Source organism: Bubalus bubalis, chromosome 21 (assembly GCF_019923935.1).
Source record: "Bubalus bubalis isolate 160015118507 breed Murrah chromosome 21, NDDB_SH_1, whole genome shotgun sequence".
Lineage (NCBI taxonomy): Eukaryota > Metazoa > Chordata > Mammalia > Artiodactyla > Bovidae > Bubalus > Bubalus bubalis.
The window spans coordinates 3,908,472-3,927,267 of NC_059177.1; the positions used below are offsets into that span (position 1 = coordinate 3,908,472).

At 39.9% G+C, this 18,796-nt stretch overlaps 1 protein-coding gene across 11 annotated transcripts in view; it reads left to right on the forward strand.

Annotated features, from left to right (window-relative positions):
• Positions 1-10: 10 nt before the first annotated feature.
• The window catches only part of RBMS3 (RNA binding motif single stranded interacting protein 3), an 817,173-nt gene continuing 798,387 nt past the window's right edge, over positions 11-18,796 (forward strand). For 10 of the 11 annotated variants that reach the window (XM_044934037.2, XM_044934042.2, XM_044934044.2 and 7 more), the window contains exon 1: positions 11-719. In XM_044934037.2, the coding sequence (XP_044789972.1) occupies positions 645-719 (75 nt within the window). In that variant the 5' untranslated portion in view covers positions 11-644. Of the gene's footprint in view, positions 1,089-18,796 lie in introns of all 11 variants that reach the window. The other variant, XM_044934041.2, reaches the window with a different exon arrangement.

Below are 18,796 nucleotides of genomic sequence, written 5' to 3' on the forward strand. Positions count from 1 at the left end.
CCTGGAGGGGCTCTCCGGGTCCCACCCACTGGCTGGAAGGAGGGGACGTGAATGAAAGGCCAGGACAAGCCCCGAACACCATGTCACTCTGGGAGGGACACAGCAGCAACTGAGCTGTGCAAGGTTTTTTTTTTTTTTTTTCTTTTTCCTTTTCTTTTTCTTTCTTTTTCTCCCCCTCCTTTTTTTTTTTTTTTTTTTCTTCTTTCTCTTTCTTTCTATTTTTTTTTCTTTTTCTTTAAGGTGGGGAAAGAGACACCCAGGAGACAGGAAGCTGATCTGCAAGATTTCCGAGTTCTGCTAAAAGGACTTTGATTTTTTTTTTTTTTTTCTTCCTTTACAAACGCTGGCAATTGACATCACTACGGACAGCCGGGTAGAGAACAAACTGCCTCCTCCCAAGTGGACCCCAGGCGTGATCTGGGGAGACTGTGTGGGGTTTTTTCCTACGGATCCCCGCCTCTTTCTCTTTTTGGTGTGTTTCTTTTTAAAATTCTTGCTGTGTTGGAACTAGCGAGTGCTGGAAGACTCTCGGAAGCCTCATCAGTCATCGGGACTGTCAGGAATAGTGGTTCCAGAGGACGCTCGGCCTGGGGCACATAGCCTGTCATCCAGTTCCCTGCCTCGGAGATAGCGATTCCAGCTACATGGGCAAACGCCTGGATCAGCCACAAATGTACCCCCAGTACACTTACTACTACCCTCATTACCTCCAAACCAAGGTATGGCGTGCCCCACAGCCTGGCAGCAGTGGGGTGTCCTTCTACACTTGGGGTGGGTAGCAGACAGGCGTGTGAATTACGATTAACCGCCCCCTCCCCTTATCCCCACCAGCTCTTCCTGCTTCTTTGAAATTAGTAACATAGCAATGGAGTTAATGAAACAGAGAAGGAGATGAGAAGAAAGCAAGCCCAGAACTGGGGCTTCCTCTTTAAGGAGAGATAATAGTTGCACTTGAGTTCCTTTGTTGTTGTTTGGCCATCTCCATGTTCCTGATGCCCGCCGAGCCCTCGGCAGACGGGCAGGGTTGTTAAAAGCAGATCATAACAGTGATGATCGGGCACGACAATGCAGTTTCAGGGGCTTTTCTGGTGAGCTGTTCTTTGTTTGTGGCTCTGAAAGGGTTCTTCCTACTGGATAGGACATGCTGGGGTTGGCGGGGGGGACTCAAACTTTTAATCGCTAAGTGTAGAATGAAAGACAGGCGTGGGAAGGTATACAGCAGCGAACTCAAGTCTCAGACGAGTTTGTGTGGGCGCATTTTTGATTTTCCTATGGCCTCAAATATTTTATTTTATATTGAAGATGGTCTGAATGCCAGAGAGTAAATTTAGGAGCTTCACCGTAGATGTTCTTTACTTTTAGAAGCTTGGTGTTTCTGTGTTGGCAACCATCAGAAGGCCTGGGGCTTGAAAGGGGATGAAATAGAGTGATGATAATTAGACATGAATTGGTTAAATGGTTTAGGCTTTCCGTGTGTGCTCAAGCGATCATGAGGGGGCCAGTGGTAAGCCCACCTCACTGAGCAGTGGGTTGAGCCAACCATGAACTTTATCCTGCAGTTCAGACATGGTAGACTCTCAGGTGTGAAATCACTGCTCCAATTTGTCAATTACATCGGACTTGATTTGGGGGGAGGGGTGGGGATGTTGCTTGTTCCCCCTTGAATGCATGGAGTGTATTTCTTTATGCATGATATTATTTTGCATTGCATTAGCCGTACTCTACTGGGCTCTTTATAATAAATAAACACGCAGGGAGTGAACAAGGCGTGCCTGAGTGATATGAGCTGTCACTGGGTCTGGGTGCCCTGGATAGGGTTGGTAATCATGCCGTGGTTAACTCTCATTTACTCTCTCTCTCACTAAACAATGCCGATTTGTAAACCAAAGCAGGCAGCAGACTTTCAGTATTATATTAAAGATTGTTCTTTTTTCCCCTTCCTTCCTCAGTCGCTCTATAATTTGCCCTGCCCCTGCAAGGTCGACTCACACTGCTTTTTGCCTTTGTGAGCGTTTAGTTTGGGCTGCTGCTGAAATAAATAGACCAGCCCTCCTGCTCCATCGGCTGGAGTTTTTAACCCTTTGGGGGATTCCTTAAGGAAATGGTAAAGCAAGGACAAGTTACAAATGGGAAATTTATAGTCATTTCTCATCCCCCAAAGAAACAAAAACACACTCAAGGGTTGCATGAAAAATATCCAACATTCCATCCCTTTTAGTCATTTGGCTAAATTTTTCCAAATGTTTCAAAATTCATGCTTTCTTTTTTGGTTCTTATTTTCTACCATGAAGTCTATTCAGAAAAGAAACTTTGCATCAAAATGAATGGAATAAATGGAATGATGGCTTTTTGACTTAGGATTTCTTTTAACCTATTACTAGCAAGAAATAATGCCAGGCACCTTATATTAAAGATACATAGCTACACTGTTGGGAAGTATGTGTATATGTATGTGTGTGCATATGTGTTTGGGGTAAAAAGGAAACATGGGGTGTTGAGGAAAAGAGATCCAGAAAAATAGAGAGGGAGTTAAAAAAAAAATCTGATTTGGTATCTTCTGCACTTTAGTGCTGTATAGACAGGGAGCATCTGGATCTTGTTACTTTCAAGCGAGTCAAAGCCATCAACTTCTGGAACATTTTTAGAGAAGTTCGATCCATTAGGCGACCTCAGCTGATATTTGGGTAATCAGGTCAGGGTGGTAAAGTGTATAAGATCAGTTACTCTGGCTATCCTGGTGGTTCATGTTGATTATTACATTGTAAAATTCTGACAGAGCTGTGAAGTTGTCGAGTATTATTACCCTGACTCTGAAATGACAGGCATTAATGACATTCCTGGAAGCTGAAGATATGAAAATATGCCCTCTATGGGAATGTGGGCACTCAGGGAGGGGAAGGAATGGTCAGTGTACAATATTTTAAAATATAGGAACTTTCCAACAGTGTGAACACAGTATAATAAAGTCTCATCATGCTCCAGTATAGTGTGAAAATAATTGGGTTATCTTAGTAGCACTTTTTGTTCCTTTTCCACTTATGTCCCAAAATATAATCTATAGTAATTTTGAAGGAATTTCATGTGTCTTAGATTTATTTGGTAAACGTAGGTGGAATTCCATAAAATCCACTGTCCTTCCTGCCTTAGCTTGTAGGTAGAATCCAATTTTAAAATCATTGCTCTTTAAAATCACGCTGATACATAAAGAACATTTATGCTTGATAAAATTAGAATTCTATGGTTGACAACAAAATCATATTGTTGTGACACCATGCCTTAAACTATTCTCTAAATGCAGGTGCTTTTAACTCAGGCACAAAAGCCTTTTGCTGACATTAGTTTTGGGTGGAAAATCTTCATGGGATTTTACAGAACTAAAATGTTTATTATTGTATTCATTTAGAAAATGCCAAAATACTGAGCCTTCGTTTTCTACCTGAATATGTATGTCAGATGCAGCTACTATTCTCTTATGATGAAAGAAAATGAAAATGGATTTTGAAATAAATGCATTTGTCTTCCATTTCCTTAAATGCACTTAAAGTTGTAGAAAAAACTTGTGATACTTCCCTGCCTATTCTGTTCCACTTCTTACCCTTCACATTAGAGTCAATCTCTTCACTTTGTTGCTTAGAAAAAAAGAAAGCATGAAGATATTTATGCTTTTCTTTCTTTGAATAAATTTCCAGATGCCTAAAATGTTATATTAGAAAAACATGAGTCAATCAAACAAAAGGAAAACCTGTGGCTGACTTGTAGCTTACTCTCCAAGACCTACACTTAAAGTTGTCACTTGTCAATTTTCTTTTTGACCATTTTTTTTCCTACCCAAAGAAGCAATTTCTAAAAAGAACATTACTTTTGTTTAGAAGTAATGAAGAAATCTTGGTGACATGTCACTATATTTAAATAAAAGACATAACTGGATTCCTAAAAAAAAGTTTCAGGAAACCAAATTTGCTGTTGGAAGACCACCCAGAATAATTCAGTTTTAGAGAAAAGAGACCAGAAAATTATTTCTTAGCTGAATGATATGTAATGATGTGTGATTAAGTTGTCTTGTAATATTTCTCAAGGATTTTGTTACGCCGTATTTCCAATAGCCAACCTGTTGGTCTTATGATCCAGGGTGAATTTCAGTCTGAATTTGAGGTACTTTGTGGGAGGGGGTTTCTTGGAAGAACAAGTTGAATGGGGCAAACTAAAAAGAGTTAAAACATGGTCACAACCTGGTCAATTGATATTTTATAGTTGAGAAATAGATATTTCTCTCGTATGTGATATTTGGAAGACTTTAGTCATTGTGAAACTTTAAAATTCACCCAGGCACAAACAGAAAGTTTGTCTTTTCTTCCTTTCCCACACTTATACCAAATCACTACATTTCTCCCAGTTTAGTGCAGTTTCTCATCAGTCTGCCCCCTGCCTTTGGCCATCTGCTTCCCGAGAAGACCTTGAAGAAAGGGCTTCAGACTGCAGTACCCTGACAAGGGTTCCCTAACTGGTGGGTCTCAGATTCTGCTCAGAGCCTGGTGTGAAGTTGGGGTCAGGTGGAGGAGCAGTTCTCCACCAGCACACTGACTTTAAGCTGAATTTCCAGCCATCTGCAGCTGGACAGCTGCCCAGCTCTGAACGTCTAGCTGGAGCCCGGTTGTGCCATGAAAAGAGCAGATGCTTGAAAGCACAAGGCTCAGCGGGTCGGCACAGAGAGAGGGAGGCTCCTGTGGGGCCAAGATACTCTTACAGATGTGAATGTACACATCCTGCAAAAGCAAAACAAAACAACCCTTCTTCACACATTCCTTGCACATGAAAACACAGAAAATCTTGCAGAGGGAGGGAAGGAGTTTAGAATTTCCTTCGTACTTCCTGTCCCAGATTTGCATTGATAGTTGGACTTGGTAACTTGCCAGTTACCAACCAGTTTTGTACATTTCAGGCTTGAAAACTCCCAAGTACTGTTTTCCTTTGAGAGGCTGAAATGCACAAAACTGGTTTTCTGAAAATCTTCCAGCAAAAGAATTTTTAGAAATAACTCCAAAAATTTCTTTCACTGTAGGAGGGTGATACGATAGCGTGAAACGATGATCCATCGTGTCTCATGTTAGAATGTATACTATTGTAATTGGTTTAAAAAGAATGTATATTATTGTAATTGGTTTTAAATGAGAGAAACATAATAAGAAGCTACCCTCCCTTTTCAGTTTTTTTTTTTCCTTTTACTCTTACAAATCTTAGTTACTGTTGAAGTTCTTTTCTCTAATGTAGTCATCATTTTCACAACACTATGTCTAGTGCCTACTAAAAGGAGTAGAAAGGTAAGAAAGTTTATGTTTTTTTTGTTTTCCGGAATAATCCCAAACTTAAGAGAAACACCATGTATGTTGCTTTGAACAGTATCTTTCCAACACATTTTCCTTTCACTTTCTCTCAATTTGGAAAAAAGAAAAAACAGAATTTCAACTCAAAAATATTTCCATGAAGTAATAAAATGTAGTTGAGTGTTGGAGGTAAAGGCCGTGTGAGGAAGAGGCCAAAGAGAAGGGAGGATACACGTCATTTCAGGTCTCTCTGGCTCCAGGAATTCTGAAAAGCTTTGTTTTTGTACTAATATGATTTACACAATCCTTTCTGACATTACCAGTCTCTTTGGCAGAGAGAGGTCTCGGTCACAATGATGCCCATGCCAGATTCTAAGAAAACCAGGCTTTTCCTTTAAAAGAAAATCTTTGGAGTGTTGGACTTCTTATTCAGAGTAAATGGTTGATGTTTATCCAAAATTGGCTTCGAGTACTACATTAAAATTGTGTTTTGTAACAGTCTCATAAGCCACAGCTGTATGTGATTAAATAGTGTAATATCAAAAGCATGTGAAAAGAGACATTTTTATGCTATAGCTGTTCACAGCAAGAGTACAGATGGGGCTGAGGGGAGACGAGAGCAGAAACGCACTTGTGTGTTGTGATAAGTGTGTTGTTGAGGATATGAGTTATGATACGTGTATGGAGGGTACGTGCTGCTATTTTGGGCAGCAGTGGGAAAAATGCTGAACTATTTTGGATGTGATTAAAAATATGCTCTTTGAAAATGGAAACTGATATAAAATACCAACTTTAAATATGGAATGTCATTTCATCGCAAAATGCATAGTTACTGAATGGATCTGAAGGCAATGCAAATGGAAAGATAAAAGTTATTCCTGTGAAGCACACATTCAAAAAGCAAAAGTGAAGAAGTTTTCCTTCTGTTTTGAAATAATAAATACTTTTCTTCCTTTTTTTTTTTTTGCTACTTTCAATCTATGGAACTATTGTAAGAAAACCTGCAGGACATTTATCCCTAAACAAAAGAGTGATAAAAGGATCCTCAACTAAGAGCAATATAGGTGGCAGTGTGATTCTTTTCTAAGATGTTTGAAAATATGAGGTTAGGGTATGAGTATTAATCTTTTGTTGCTGGTGTCAAAAATTACATAGTCACACAAGGAGACACAACTTTTGCTTCTATTTCTTTAGCAGATATGTTACAGTAAAGAGGCTTTAACTACAAAGTTTCTGAAAGAATGTTTGTTCATGGAAACTTGAATCTCTAGTCTTCTAGAGATTATCAAGCTACAGGATTACCAATACTAAAGATTACTAAGTGATCGTTTTCAGGGCCTTGAAAAAGCCTATAGAATTGGCTGTTGATTTTCATATGTCAAACATTCAAAAGCAGTTTGAAAAAGTCAAAAGAGGGGTGGACCGAGATAAGTTGAATTCCTTTTGTTTTGGTTTTTAATTTTTCTTTTTAAAGGTGGTGTTGGCAGAGAATTTGTTCACATAACAGTTTTTTCTGTGTGGATTTATTGATCAGGAAATACATAGCACCTGGAATCATAACTGAATGCACTTTTGCTGTTCAGAACATCAACCTTTAGTGTACATCCAACTCTAGAGAACGGAGAATGAATTTTAAGACATTCATCCTGCTTTTCTTTGGGAGAATTCTCTGATTTGTGTGTCAATGAGTTGGTTTCTGGGACAAGTTCCCTGGGATCCCTTCTAGGCTTAGTGTCTGTGACTCTTGCTTGGAGATAGATGAGACTGCTTGGATGTGTTAGGGGTATTTAGCAGATGACCTCGGATTTGTGCCACTGATTTTTGTTCAGGTCCTCGGTGCTTTCTACAGAGCAGATCAACTGCTGCTTCATCGACTCTGGAGACTTGGCACACATAATTATCTGCATCCTTCACCACATCTAAATCCGGAGAACCCAGAGAAACACCCCCATCACCGTCACCCAGGAGTGGGTGGAGAGCAGTTCCCAGGGGTGGGGCCAGGCTACAGGCACTATTTAATCACCATTGTTGGCTTTGTTATGGTTCAAGTTTTCTTCCTTGACTGCATAAAAGTAGGCCATGTCCAAAGACTTGCTCTCTCCAGGTGTCATAAGAGCTGAATGGTTATGCATGTTTGGCTAAATCAGTTGATCTCATTAAGATCCTGACAGCCCTAGTTTCATGAATGAATCTAGGAGCTCCTGTACATGTGGAAATAACAAGCAATAGATGAAACACTATTTTGACTAGAGTTTGCCAGTCCCAGAATTTCTGAATAGTAGGCTTTAAAGCATGAGGGGAAAATGATTTAGTAATCAGAGTGCATGGTATCGTAGGAGAAAAATCATAACTTCTCCAGGACACATAAACAAAAACATTCTCTTTTCCTCTTCTCACTGGGTACCCTTCTGAGTCCTCCCCAAGTCCCTGTGAGCTGAATTAATGAAAGTAAATGGAACCTTGAATTTTGTTTTTGTGAATGGCTGTGCCATGCTTAGTTGCTCAGTCGTATCCGACTCTTCGACCCTCTGGACTGTAGCCCTCCACGCTCCTCTGTCCATGGGGATTCTCCAGGCAAGAATACTGGAGTGAGTAGCCTATCCCTTCTCCAGGGGATCTTCATGACCCAGAAATTGAACCCGGGTCTCCTGCATTGCAGGCAGATTCTTTATCAGCTGAGCTACCAGGGAAGCCCTTATGAATGACTAAGAAATACCAAAATTAAGCTAGACTACATACACAGTCAAGGCAAGTTTGATAATGTTCTTCCCTGTTGTGCGGAAAGTAAGGTAAAACAGAAGAAAACTCAATCTTATGATATTGTAAATATTGGTGGTAATTGTTTTGGGCAACTAATTTTTAACTTGTTCTTGATTGTGCTTTCCCATCATTATGCTGTAGGGGGTTAAGACATTGGCATGTATTACCAGATGCAGGGGACCTTTTCCTTGTCTCATCCTTAACTGGTACTTTTCAAGCTGAGTATGGATCACATACAGAATTTAATGAGGATTTGAAAGGATTCGTCCTATTTTTATCTGGGGACTGCTGTCTACTTATCTTAGTCATATTTCTGATGGATGACAATTTAGTGAAAAGGAAAATGGAAAACAGAATGCTAACTATCTGGTTTTCTGGAACTACTTAAGATTTTTTAAAAGCATTTTTTATGTAGGCAAGTCATATCTGAGGCTATTACTGATGTCTGTATACTCTTCAGTTACCCTTTTCAAAACTTATTCACAGAGATTGGATGGTGGCACCCTGACTATCACTTAGAAATAAGATAACTTGAAATTCAAGAAAATATACTTCTTTTTTCTTCTTCTTTATTTTTTAATTTCTTTTTTTTTCCTCCCAAGCAAATAGTCCCAAATGGATTTGAGTGGATGATGTATTTGAAGCAGTGTGCACAAAGATTAGAGGAAAACTGGAGACTGTTTTCAAGGATATCATACAAAGAAAACCTATGACATATCCATGATGTTGAATTTCTTCCTGAGAGATGAGAAAAATACTTTTCCTTTTTTAAGCTTGGTGCTAGTCCCCTGAAGGGTAATGACAGCTCCTGGGTTAGCCTTGGTCTTGGCCTTGAGCCCCGGTGTCCTGTCAGGCACACCGGTCAAGACTGTGCCTCCAGAAATAAGGATGCTGTGTTGTGATCTAGGTAACAGGGAAATCTGAGGAGAATAAATTTCTGATGTTCTTTTCTCAATTTATTCCAAAAAGTTAACCATTGAATCTAAACTCGATTATTCATGTTAGGAAACAACTGGGCTTGTGTTAGCCATAGGAACATTTCCCTTTCTGGCCAGAAAGGGAAAATTTCTGTTTAACTTTGTTGATAAGTTAGAAAAAGATAAGGAAAAAGTGCAAGGGGAGAGGTCAGTGAACAGGGAAGAATTTTGATGTTTTTAAACAATTTTATTGAAGTATATTTGATTACACGTTTGTATTACTCTCAATTGTATAGCAAAGTGGTTCAGTTATACATAAATATTCTTTTTCACAGTATTTCTCATTATGGTTTATCACAGGATATTAAATATAGTTCCCTGTGCTATACAGTAGGACCTTGTTGTTTATCCATTAACAGGGAAGAATTTTTTCCCAAGTTTAGCGATACCTCTAAGAAGGAGAGAGGTGAAGGGTCATTCTAAATTCTTCGTATTCTCTGAACACATTAGGAAGCCCCCACTTCTCAACAGATATATTAAACATATTAAAGTGTACTCACATTCCACATCAAATAAGATTTTTTGCAATAAAATATTGAAAGAGTTTTTGTAGTTTTGCTGCTGAAACTCTCTGGGTATGAGTAAATTATGTGTGCTTGTGAATTTATATACACTTATCATGTTGCATATGCAGGTGTTCTCACAAAATGGAAAAATCTAATCTACAGATGGATTTTCTTGAGGTACAAAGAAAGATTATTTTGGCCTCTACTAAATAGAACAATGAATAAAGTTGACAGTGTATTATGCTTTGTAGAAACAATTGTTTGCTAATTCTGGTTTCACGGTTTTCGTTTTTGTTTGGAGGCAAGATATTTTTCTCATCTTGCCAGTGCTTTTGTGGGTCCTTAAAGTGTTCAGAGGATCTGAAAAGCTGACCGTATCTCTGCCTACTGTGACCTTTCGACATTCAAGATATCTCTGTATTTTAGTAATCCCAAATTTCCGGGGCGGGACATGTGTTTAAACAACACAGTCTATTGGAAAATGTCATTAACATTCTTTGGCTAAAATATGTCACAAGAGACACATTGCATTGGCCCTTGGCAGTGACAGCAATTGAGTGTTCCAGATCTGGGTGCTGGGTCACAGAGGTTTTTTATTATGTAGTCGGTGGAATTGTTTATCGATTGGAAAGAAAGAGAGCTTGACTGGTACAGGTGTTTCCACAGGCTCCCAGCTTAGGGTTCAAGCAGGAGGCAGGTCCCTGGCACAATAGTTATTTTATGGCATAATCTTTCTAAATAATCATAATCTTTCTTCTGTCTCTAAATAGGATCATGGGATTTTCACATGTATCAAAACAGCCACCTCCTCCTGTTCCCCAAGTTCATGGTCATTCACCCTGAATGACTTCTTTTTAGTTTGCTTCCAGAGGCCCCTGTCAGCCCTATGGCATCTCTGTGCCTCTGAAAGCAGACATGCCTGCACAGATGCGTGCCCCAGTCAGACCCCCCATGACCGCTACAAGTGAGGGGCATCCTGAAGACACTGCTTCTCTAGCCCTAAGCCACATGTGATACTCCCTTCACTTTTATTCTGATTTTTATTGTTTTCAGTAATACAAAACAACAACAACCACAATAAAACAGATCCAGAGCATGGCCTTCTCCCCTCACCTCAGCCAAGAAGGAGTTTTCTCTGGCTCTCCAGCCCCCTGCTGGAGAGCCATGCTCACACCTGAAAACTCCCTCCCCTCCACAGTCTTGAAGGACAAATTCTCATAATCACCCGATGTTTTGATTCTCCACCGAATTATTCATTTTTTCCCCTGGCAATCTAGCCAGAATCTCACCAAATTTCATCAGCAGATTCAACAAATAAGCTTAGATTTCTCTCTCACAAACATAAGACACACACATATTTCTGGAAGCGCTAAGAATTGCTGTAGTGGTTCTGCTTTTATCTAAGGCTAGATGATCACTGAGAAGTACGGAGGGCCAAGTAAGGAGATATACACCTGTTCTTTTCAGGTCTAGTAAATTTTTTTTCTACCAGTGGATGGCAGAAAGGGATGAGTCTCATCAAAATATGGATGACTAATAACTTTCACTTTCTTTCAAAAATGTGATATCTTCATCTGATCTAATAAGATATATTGAAAATATATTAGGCAACATAGATATAAATTCTTTGTTCTCCATTATTTGTGATCGAATTTTTTAGAAATATCATTGATAGATTGACTCTAATTTTCCCCCCATTTAATTCATAATTATTGGTTATATCATGGAAATTCTAATGATCCTCAGAGCTTGTACTGATGAAGCTGTCAATGGTATGGTTAAAAAAAAAAAAAAAGTCAGTTTCATGATTTTAATTTTACAAGTGATTTATGAGAGGCACCAAGAAAGATAAAACAGAAGAAGAAATAGAAAATAAAAGGCTGAAATTAACCAAGCTCTAATTTATTTTTGGAAATTTCTGGAATCTGACTATTTTCCTTTCCAAAGGCAAAGGGTAAGGGCTGTTTGACAAAGAAGTGATAGTTTAGGAAAACTGAAGAACCATCCTTGGGGGAGAAAAACACTTTAATATGACTATATTAATAGAATTAGACTTGGAGGACTCATGTAGCTGAGATTTTTGGTGTCTTGTGAAAAAGTGAAAAATCAGTGCTTCTGAGGACAGCTTCATGCTTTGTTCTGCCCACACATATTAACGCCCTTGGTAACATACAGCACCTGCTTTTCTTGTTCTGATTTACTCATCACTCATGCCCACGGATGCCCTGGATAAAAGCCTTGTTGATGCTTTGGACTGGATACAAGGGTGTTTTTTAGAAGGATTTTGAAATAAAATTTTTGCATGTATTTTGGAATTTCTGTATGTAAACCGTTCACATAAAAAATTTCTATCTGCTCAAAAATATAACCATGAGTGAAGTTATGTTGTTCTGTGTAGAAGGGATATGGCTTTGAGAGGAGTAACCCAACAGCATAAGTGATAAAACCAGCAAAACTGTATTGGTGTGAGAATCATACAATGCAAAGTGCGAACCACATGCATGATGTTTGAGGGCGGTCGTGTGCCCAGGGATCTATGGAGCCATTGAATTGAAGATATGAGTGCAATGATGTTTCAGTGTCCTGGCAATCAGGACATTTGTAGGTTACAGGGTAGGTCCTTTTGAAAGAGTGTCTAGACTTCAACATGGTCATTGAGGTTTAGATCAGTAGAGATCCAAGAAAGATTGGCTGGTACTGTCATTATTATTCATGGTCTGTCTCTTCTGCCAAGTTCCTTGCACTGATTTCTCCATCCTTACTCCATTTAGGATGTCTGCCTGCAGTGACCTCATGTTTACACTGCATTCTCTCCGTTTCCCTACCTCTCCCAGATCCTCCTCCCTGGGAAACTACCCCTTTTCTTTCTGCATCACAGCTTCCAGTGCCCTTGCACGTTATTTTCCCTCTCAGCCCTTTCCCCTCCTCAACTTCTCTGCTACGGATTTGCCTTCCTGGCTCCCTGCCTTTAACTCCTAAACTTCTGCTTCTTTTTGTTCTCTTTCCTCTTGGTTCCCTCTTATCATTTTCATTATTGCTTTCTGTTTTTTGTTGCTGTTGTTGTTTGTTTTTTCTATTTGTTTCCAGGGTAGAGTTGGATTGGATTTTGTCTTTGTTTTCTTGCTTGGTTGTAAATTTATTTCTTGCTTTCAAATGTACCTTTGCTAATCAAGATCGGAATTGTATCAGGGTTATTCTGTGAACCCCCTGAGGACTAGGACCACAGGGTCTTCATCTATGAATGCCCCACAGGATCCGGCAGAGTGCCTGGTGCAGGCTGAGTGGATGTCCGAAGGATTTTAATATGCGTTAATCCACATCATTCTGTGTGTCTCTGTTGCTGAAGGAAGTGATTTTCAAAACCAGAGATGCTGAATGTTGCTTTCACCTCTGCAATGCTTTATGTCAAAAGGCATTTTGTGTACCAGAAGTAAGTCTTACTGAAGAACCTCTTTTTATTCAATACTTACAATATAACTGATGTACCCTACTCCACCTTTTCCCCCTGAAACTTGTGGACCCTGGACTGTTGGCTGGAGATAGGTTGTATACCTAGCTAATGAACATACTGTGATAGCTAACAGGTGAGCTGAATCAGAAACTAGTAGAAAAGATGAGAAGAGAAGGGAAGGGAAAAGCTGCCGCTGTGTTGCTTCCCACGACGCTGGCAAGAACATCAGAACACGTGCCAACTTGGAAGGGCAGACGTGCATTTCAAAGACAGTGTAAGTAGCCTAGCCAGTATTTGGAAATTGGGGATGAGTAAAAGCAAGGAGGTCAGGAGTAAATGGCAGTGATGGTGGTTTGAGGGAACTGGAGAGGCCATTCCTGAACACCTGCCAAGAACATCCACTCATATATGTGGCTTCCTTCCTTGGTTTGGTGGAGAGTTGGATGTATTAGGAGGTGAACTCAGCAGACGCAGCTAGGAGATGGGTTGAGTACTAGGCCCATCTTTTGGTCTATTTTTTTTTCTTATTCAAGACAGATGAGGACGTCCCTGGTGGTCCAGTGGTTAATACTCCATACTCTCATCTCAAGGGGCCTGGGTTCGATTCCTGGTCAGGAAATTGATCCTGCATGCCACCCAGTGTGGCCAAAACAAAACAAAATGAGAGAGATGATCTTGACTGTAATAGTCATCTGTTATGTCCCCATACCATGTAAATATCCACAGGAACATTCTTTTTTTAATTAACATTTTGAAAAGACAGCTTCAAAGATCAAGTAAGAATGACAAAATTCCTATTTTGGGGAAAAGAAAGCCCTAGTTTCCCTATGCAATTAACCAAGCAGGTATAAGATATGTCTAAAGTAAGGATAGATGATATAAGATGGGATTTGGAGGTCAACTTCAAAGCCTTTCTCATTGAGGAATCTATGGGAACAATAGCCCAGCTGTGCTTGCGAGAACAAACTGTGTTTCTGGTTTGGATGCTTCTTGATTTTTCCAAGTTGCGCTGATTCTCTTATGTTTGTTTGGCAGGTTTTTGTTTTTTTTTTTCCTCTCGTGTTCTTTTTTTACGTCAAGGTTCTTATTACCATCTGTTGAAACAGTAGTTTCTATACATGTAATTTCCTCAACATTTGGTAAATTTTTCTATTGAGAAATAATCCTGCCTCATCATATCTAGTGAAATAACTCAAGAAAAATAATGAATATATTAACAGTTTTCTTCTGCACACCACATCATTCTGTGACGAAATCTCAGAAATACTGTATGGTAATCACAGGGTCATATGTATTCTTCTATTGCTTTCTTTATGCTCATACAAACATACTATCAGATCTATAGTGTCTGAGATCAGACTGAGCAGGTTATTTGCCTCCCTTTTCAGTGATAAGCATAGTTTGTGCATTCTCCACAGGGCACTAAGCTTGTCTCTTTTTTATTGTCAGGGCAGTTGTTTCTAACATGTTTGCATCACGTTTTATGCAAGTGTTGCCCATCGATGAGCATGGATTTTTTTTTGCCCCTGTTTTTGCATTCCAAATAATGCTACAATATATGTACAAGATATTCATTTCAAATCCTGAAAATTAAGTCATTGATCTTCTGAGCAGGGTTGCTTCCTTTTAAACTCTGAAAAAATGCCTTATTATACAAAGATTGATATCAGTGCTTAGATTCTTAACCTAAAGAGTCTGCATCCTGTGGGACTGAGCCACCCCTTTGTGTTGGGCTGAGAATGTTTATTAAAGTCTATTGCTTTTGGTGAGAAGATGAACCTTCTGTTGATATTTCAGCTGAAAGGGAACCTCCCTCAACTGGCAGAAGCAGAAATGTCTCAGGGGGATCCCAGCAGAGCTTGGGGTCAGCAAGGCTGCCAGCTCATTGCTTCTTGTCCATCCCATGAGGTCACTCTTATGTTTCCAGACTGATCTCATTTGTCTGCCACTCATATTCCAAGTTGAAAGAGCAACAGCAGGTGAGGACCCCAAATCTTCCTAAGTGGTTAGAATCCCACTGAAGCATTTTGGTACTTGAGCAGATATTTTTGTCCCCAAGGGTTTGAACATCAGGATTTTCCTTTTTATGTCATGATCTTGGGAATACTGAAAAATTATAATTTTTGATAGCCTTCATCTACTGGATGGGTTTGGTGTTACTTGACCATAAAAGGAAATATCATGGTTTATTAATTGAGCTGGAGAAGCTGACTCTGGAAAACACTAATGAACCTTGATGAAATCTGATTGTATTTCTTTTCTTCCCGTGTACTTGTCCTGTTTCTCATTGCCAATATCAGTTTTAATTAAAGTTAAAATGTAGATATAAAAAAAGCATAAAACAAAAGTTTACCTGCAGGACATCTCTGCTGGGTTGATAGAGACATATTTACCAACGGAAATCTGTTTGGAAGACAGTCGATCACAAAGCCTCAGCTGTTTGCTTTTCCTGTAAAAAAGGTAGATCAAGGACATGCATTTCTAATTACAATTCTTTTTCATGGATTTTTACTTCTTAGAATTTAATTACATCCTACAAAGTTTGATGGCCGAATTCCACATGCTTCTTGGGAAACTCAGGGAGTTTCCTAAACACAGACCTGCAAAAGTGAATTTTTTTCTCTTACTTTGTGTATGGGATGAGATGGAGAACTCAGTTCAGCACAGGAAGGCAAATTGAACATTATCTCTTTCTACAACTACAGTACTGACCATTTTTTATCCATGCTTAAAAATCAACAGTATACCATACTTCATATATATTTAATGCAGGTAGAAACATTTTAACCACGTCTGGAAAAAGAATTTAATAATCAGAAATGAAAATAGCACTTTGGTTAGGTGAAAGGACTCTGAGTGGTCTGGGAGGTCTAAGTTTTTGATTCTAGAACTTACTTTAATACCATTTCCCTGGGTTTCCCTTACCTTTTTATATTTCTGTTTCCTGCCATCTCTTCCCATCACAAGAATATTTTAGTTATTTGATAAGAAATGTCTTGACAGTCAGCATTAGACTAGGAGTAATATGTTTCAGGGTTCTGCAAAGAATGCCAATATATTAACATATTATGAAGATGATAAAATATAAATAAGAACCATTAACTCCAAGAGATTGCTATTAGTGATAATGGTAAGAAGAGGGGGACTGAGAGGCCTGAAATTGACTTGATCCATGATTATAATGGACCACAAATCCTTATGAGAGTTCAGATCAATGCCTTTCATTGAAACATTTCTCTGTACATCCATTATGTTTCTCCGGCCTCCATCTCTGCCATCAGTTGGACTGAAATCATGTAGAGAGATTTGCTTTCAGTATTTCTCATACTTCTTCCATGAATTATTTTTTATTGAGGTTTTGTTTTGGAAAGCAATGCAGATATTTTTCAGCGCTTCATAGAAAACTCACTGCACAGTCTGAGATGAATCTATTCAGAAATTGTCTGGTTTTTACATTGCTATATTTCACAATACTTGCACTTTCCCCATTTACATTCCCTGGATGCTTTTTGTCTCCCAAAGTAACTAAATTAGAGGAGGGAGGGGTGCTATTTTCTTCCAGCCAGCTTACAGAGAACCAGCCCCTGCTTTCTGAGAGCTGTAGCTCGTGTTTAGAAACACTTTGAGTGAGGCCTGCGCTGGCTCTGGGTGTGGTGTTGGGTTTTAACCAGATAATTTTCCAGACTCTTCATTGTGGAATGAAAGAATTGAGGTTTCTTAGTTTCTCCAGTTTACACTGAGTTTTCGGATATCCTCAAACTTGCTCACACATAACATTTCTGAACTTAGTTGTGCTTATTTGTTCATCTTCCAACTGTAATAGCTTCTATCACCTACATCCGCATGCTCAAAACACATGGACCATCTCAAAGGTCTTCCAGCTGAGTGGCCCTCAGTCCTTGCCCAGCATCTGGTAGGTGCTTGATAAGTGTCAGCTAATGGCATGGAAGTTGTTGCATGTCCTGAACTCTGGTAACACTTACTGATAGACAATTTCTGGGCACGGAACCATTTTTCTTTCTTTTGGTATTCACCAAAAAATCAGCCCCCAGGGGAAAGAATCCTTGTCCTCTTCTTCCTCATCCTGCTTTCAGAACCTGCAACAATGACCTGCACGTGGCAATGCTGGTCAGTTTTCCGTGAGGGAGGAGCCGATGCTCTCATTCTCAAAACATCCTTTAATTGACGGCACAATCTTCTGAAGAGTCGAATGAAATTGCTCCATATTTATCTGTGCTTCTGCTGCAGTTTTCTTTGTCCCTTTTTAATTTCAAAATAATATTGTACTTTCAATGCCAAAGATACACAGAAAACTAGGAAGGAAATGTAAAGGTGAAACTCTCCTCTATGTGTTTGGCTTTTTTTTTGTTCTGGAAAGTATTTGCTTTATTCTTGCTCCTTCGCATGTTTACTGTCAAGTCAACATTGACTTAGTTAAAAAACAAGTGTCTGTTTACACCTGCGTCTCTCATACCTCCATGTTTGTTTGGTCTGAAGACTCTTTAGAAGAGAAGGAAGTAAGATTTTTCAGTGTTTGTGCATGGTTGAATTGTAACATCTTATAGCCCAGTGCTATACCAGTTTATTTCATATCTTATAGCTATTAAGGAGGGGTTTGGAACATGGAAGTTCTGAATGTGAAATCCAAGGTGTCAGTCAGTGCCCGTTCATGGAGCCTTTCCTTAGGCTGGCTCTGTATGAGGGGGGCTGCGGTTTGAGATCAGCTGGGACCAGGGACATTTTACTGCAGTTGCTTGCACCTGGAGAAAGGTCTCCTTCAGCACCAGGATACATAGAAGCCATACGTGACTAAAAAATAATTGTGTGTGTGTGCAGTTAGGACAAATTGCAAACAAGAAGATACCAAAAGGCCACACACCAACGCCATTTCTGAGGTTGGAAGCCAAAGCGGGGAACTGCACACGATGCCTGCACACAGCGCCACTGAGGGGTGGGCAGACCACCCACGCTGCCTCTGCTGCCCCACTGGACCTCCGCCCTGTTGTTGCCCGCCTAAGGACCTGAGCAGAGGAGGGGCATGCACTCCTGACTCTTGCTTCAGCTCCCTGGAGCCTGGGCCCTTGTGCTCAGTCACTGAGTCATGTCCAACTCTTTGTGACCCCATGAACTGTAGCCTGATAGGCTCCTCTGTCCATGGGATTCTCCAGGCAAGAATACTGGAGTGGGTTGCCATGCCCTCCTCCAGGGGAGCTTCCCCACCCAGGGATTGAACCCGGGTCTCCCATGTTGCAGGCGAATTCTTTACCATCTGAACCACCAAGGGTTGAGCCTGGGCCCAAGCCCCCTTAAAGCCTTGCCTGAAATTCTCCAATGGCCTCTCATCAATTTCTATTGATTAGAGAGTCTAAGGATCCAGGTCTTGAACAGTTAGTTCAAGACAGAAGGAGGTTTATGCCATGATTGTTGCTCTTCAGACACTGATTTTTTTTTTTTTTTTTTTAAGAAAACAGAGCTGATACATGGAATAAAATGAGGTAATTAGATGCTAAATTGTGTGGCATTGACTTAAAGAGAAGAGACAAGGGCTGTTTGGGCAAGAAGAGCTATGAAGGGAGAAGAGGCTTTGGGGTCAGTCTGAAGGAGAACAAAGGAATCGGGCATTTGGCTTATTGGCGAAGTTGGGGAAGGATGGGCAGGCATTCCTGCTGGAATTAGAGCAAAGACATAACAGAGGTGTGAGGTATGCCTTGGGGGAGACCAGACAGCCAAGAGTCAGACTTTGCTAAAATAAAGAATGGGTGGGAGATGGAATTGGTTGGG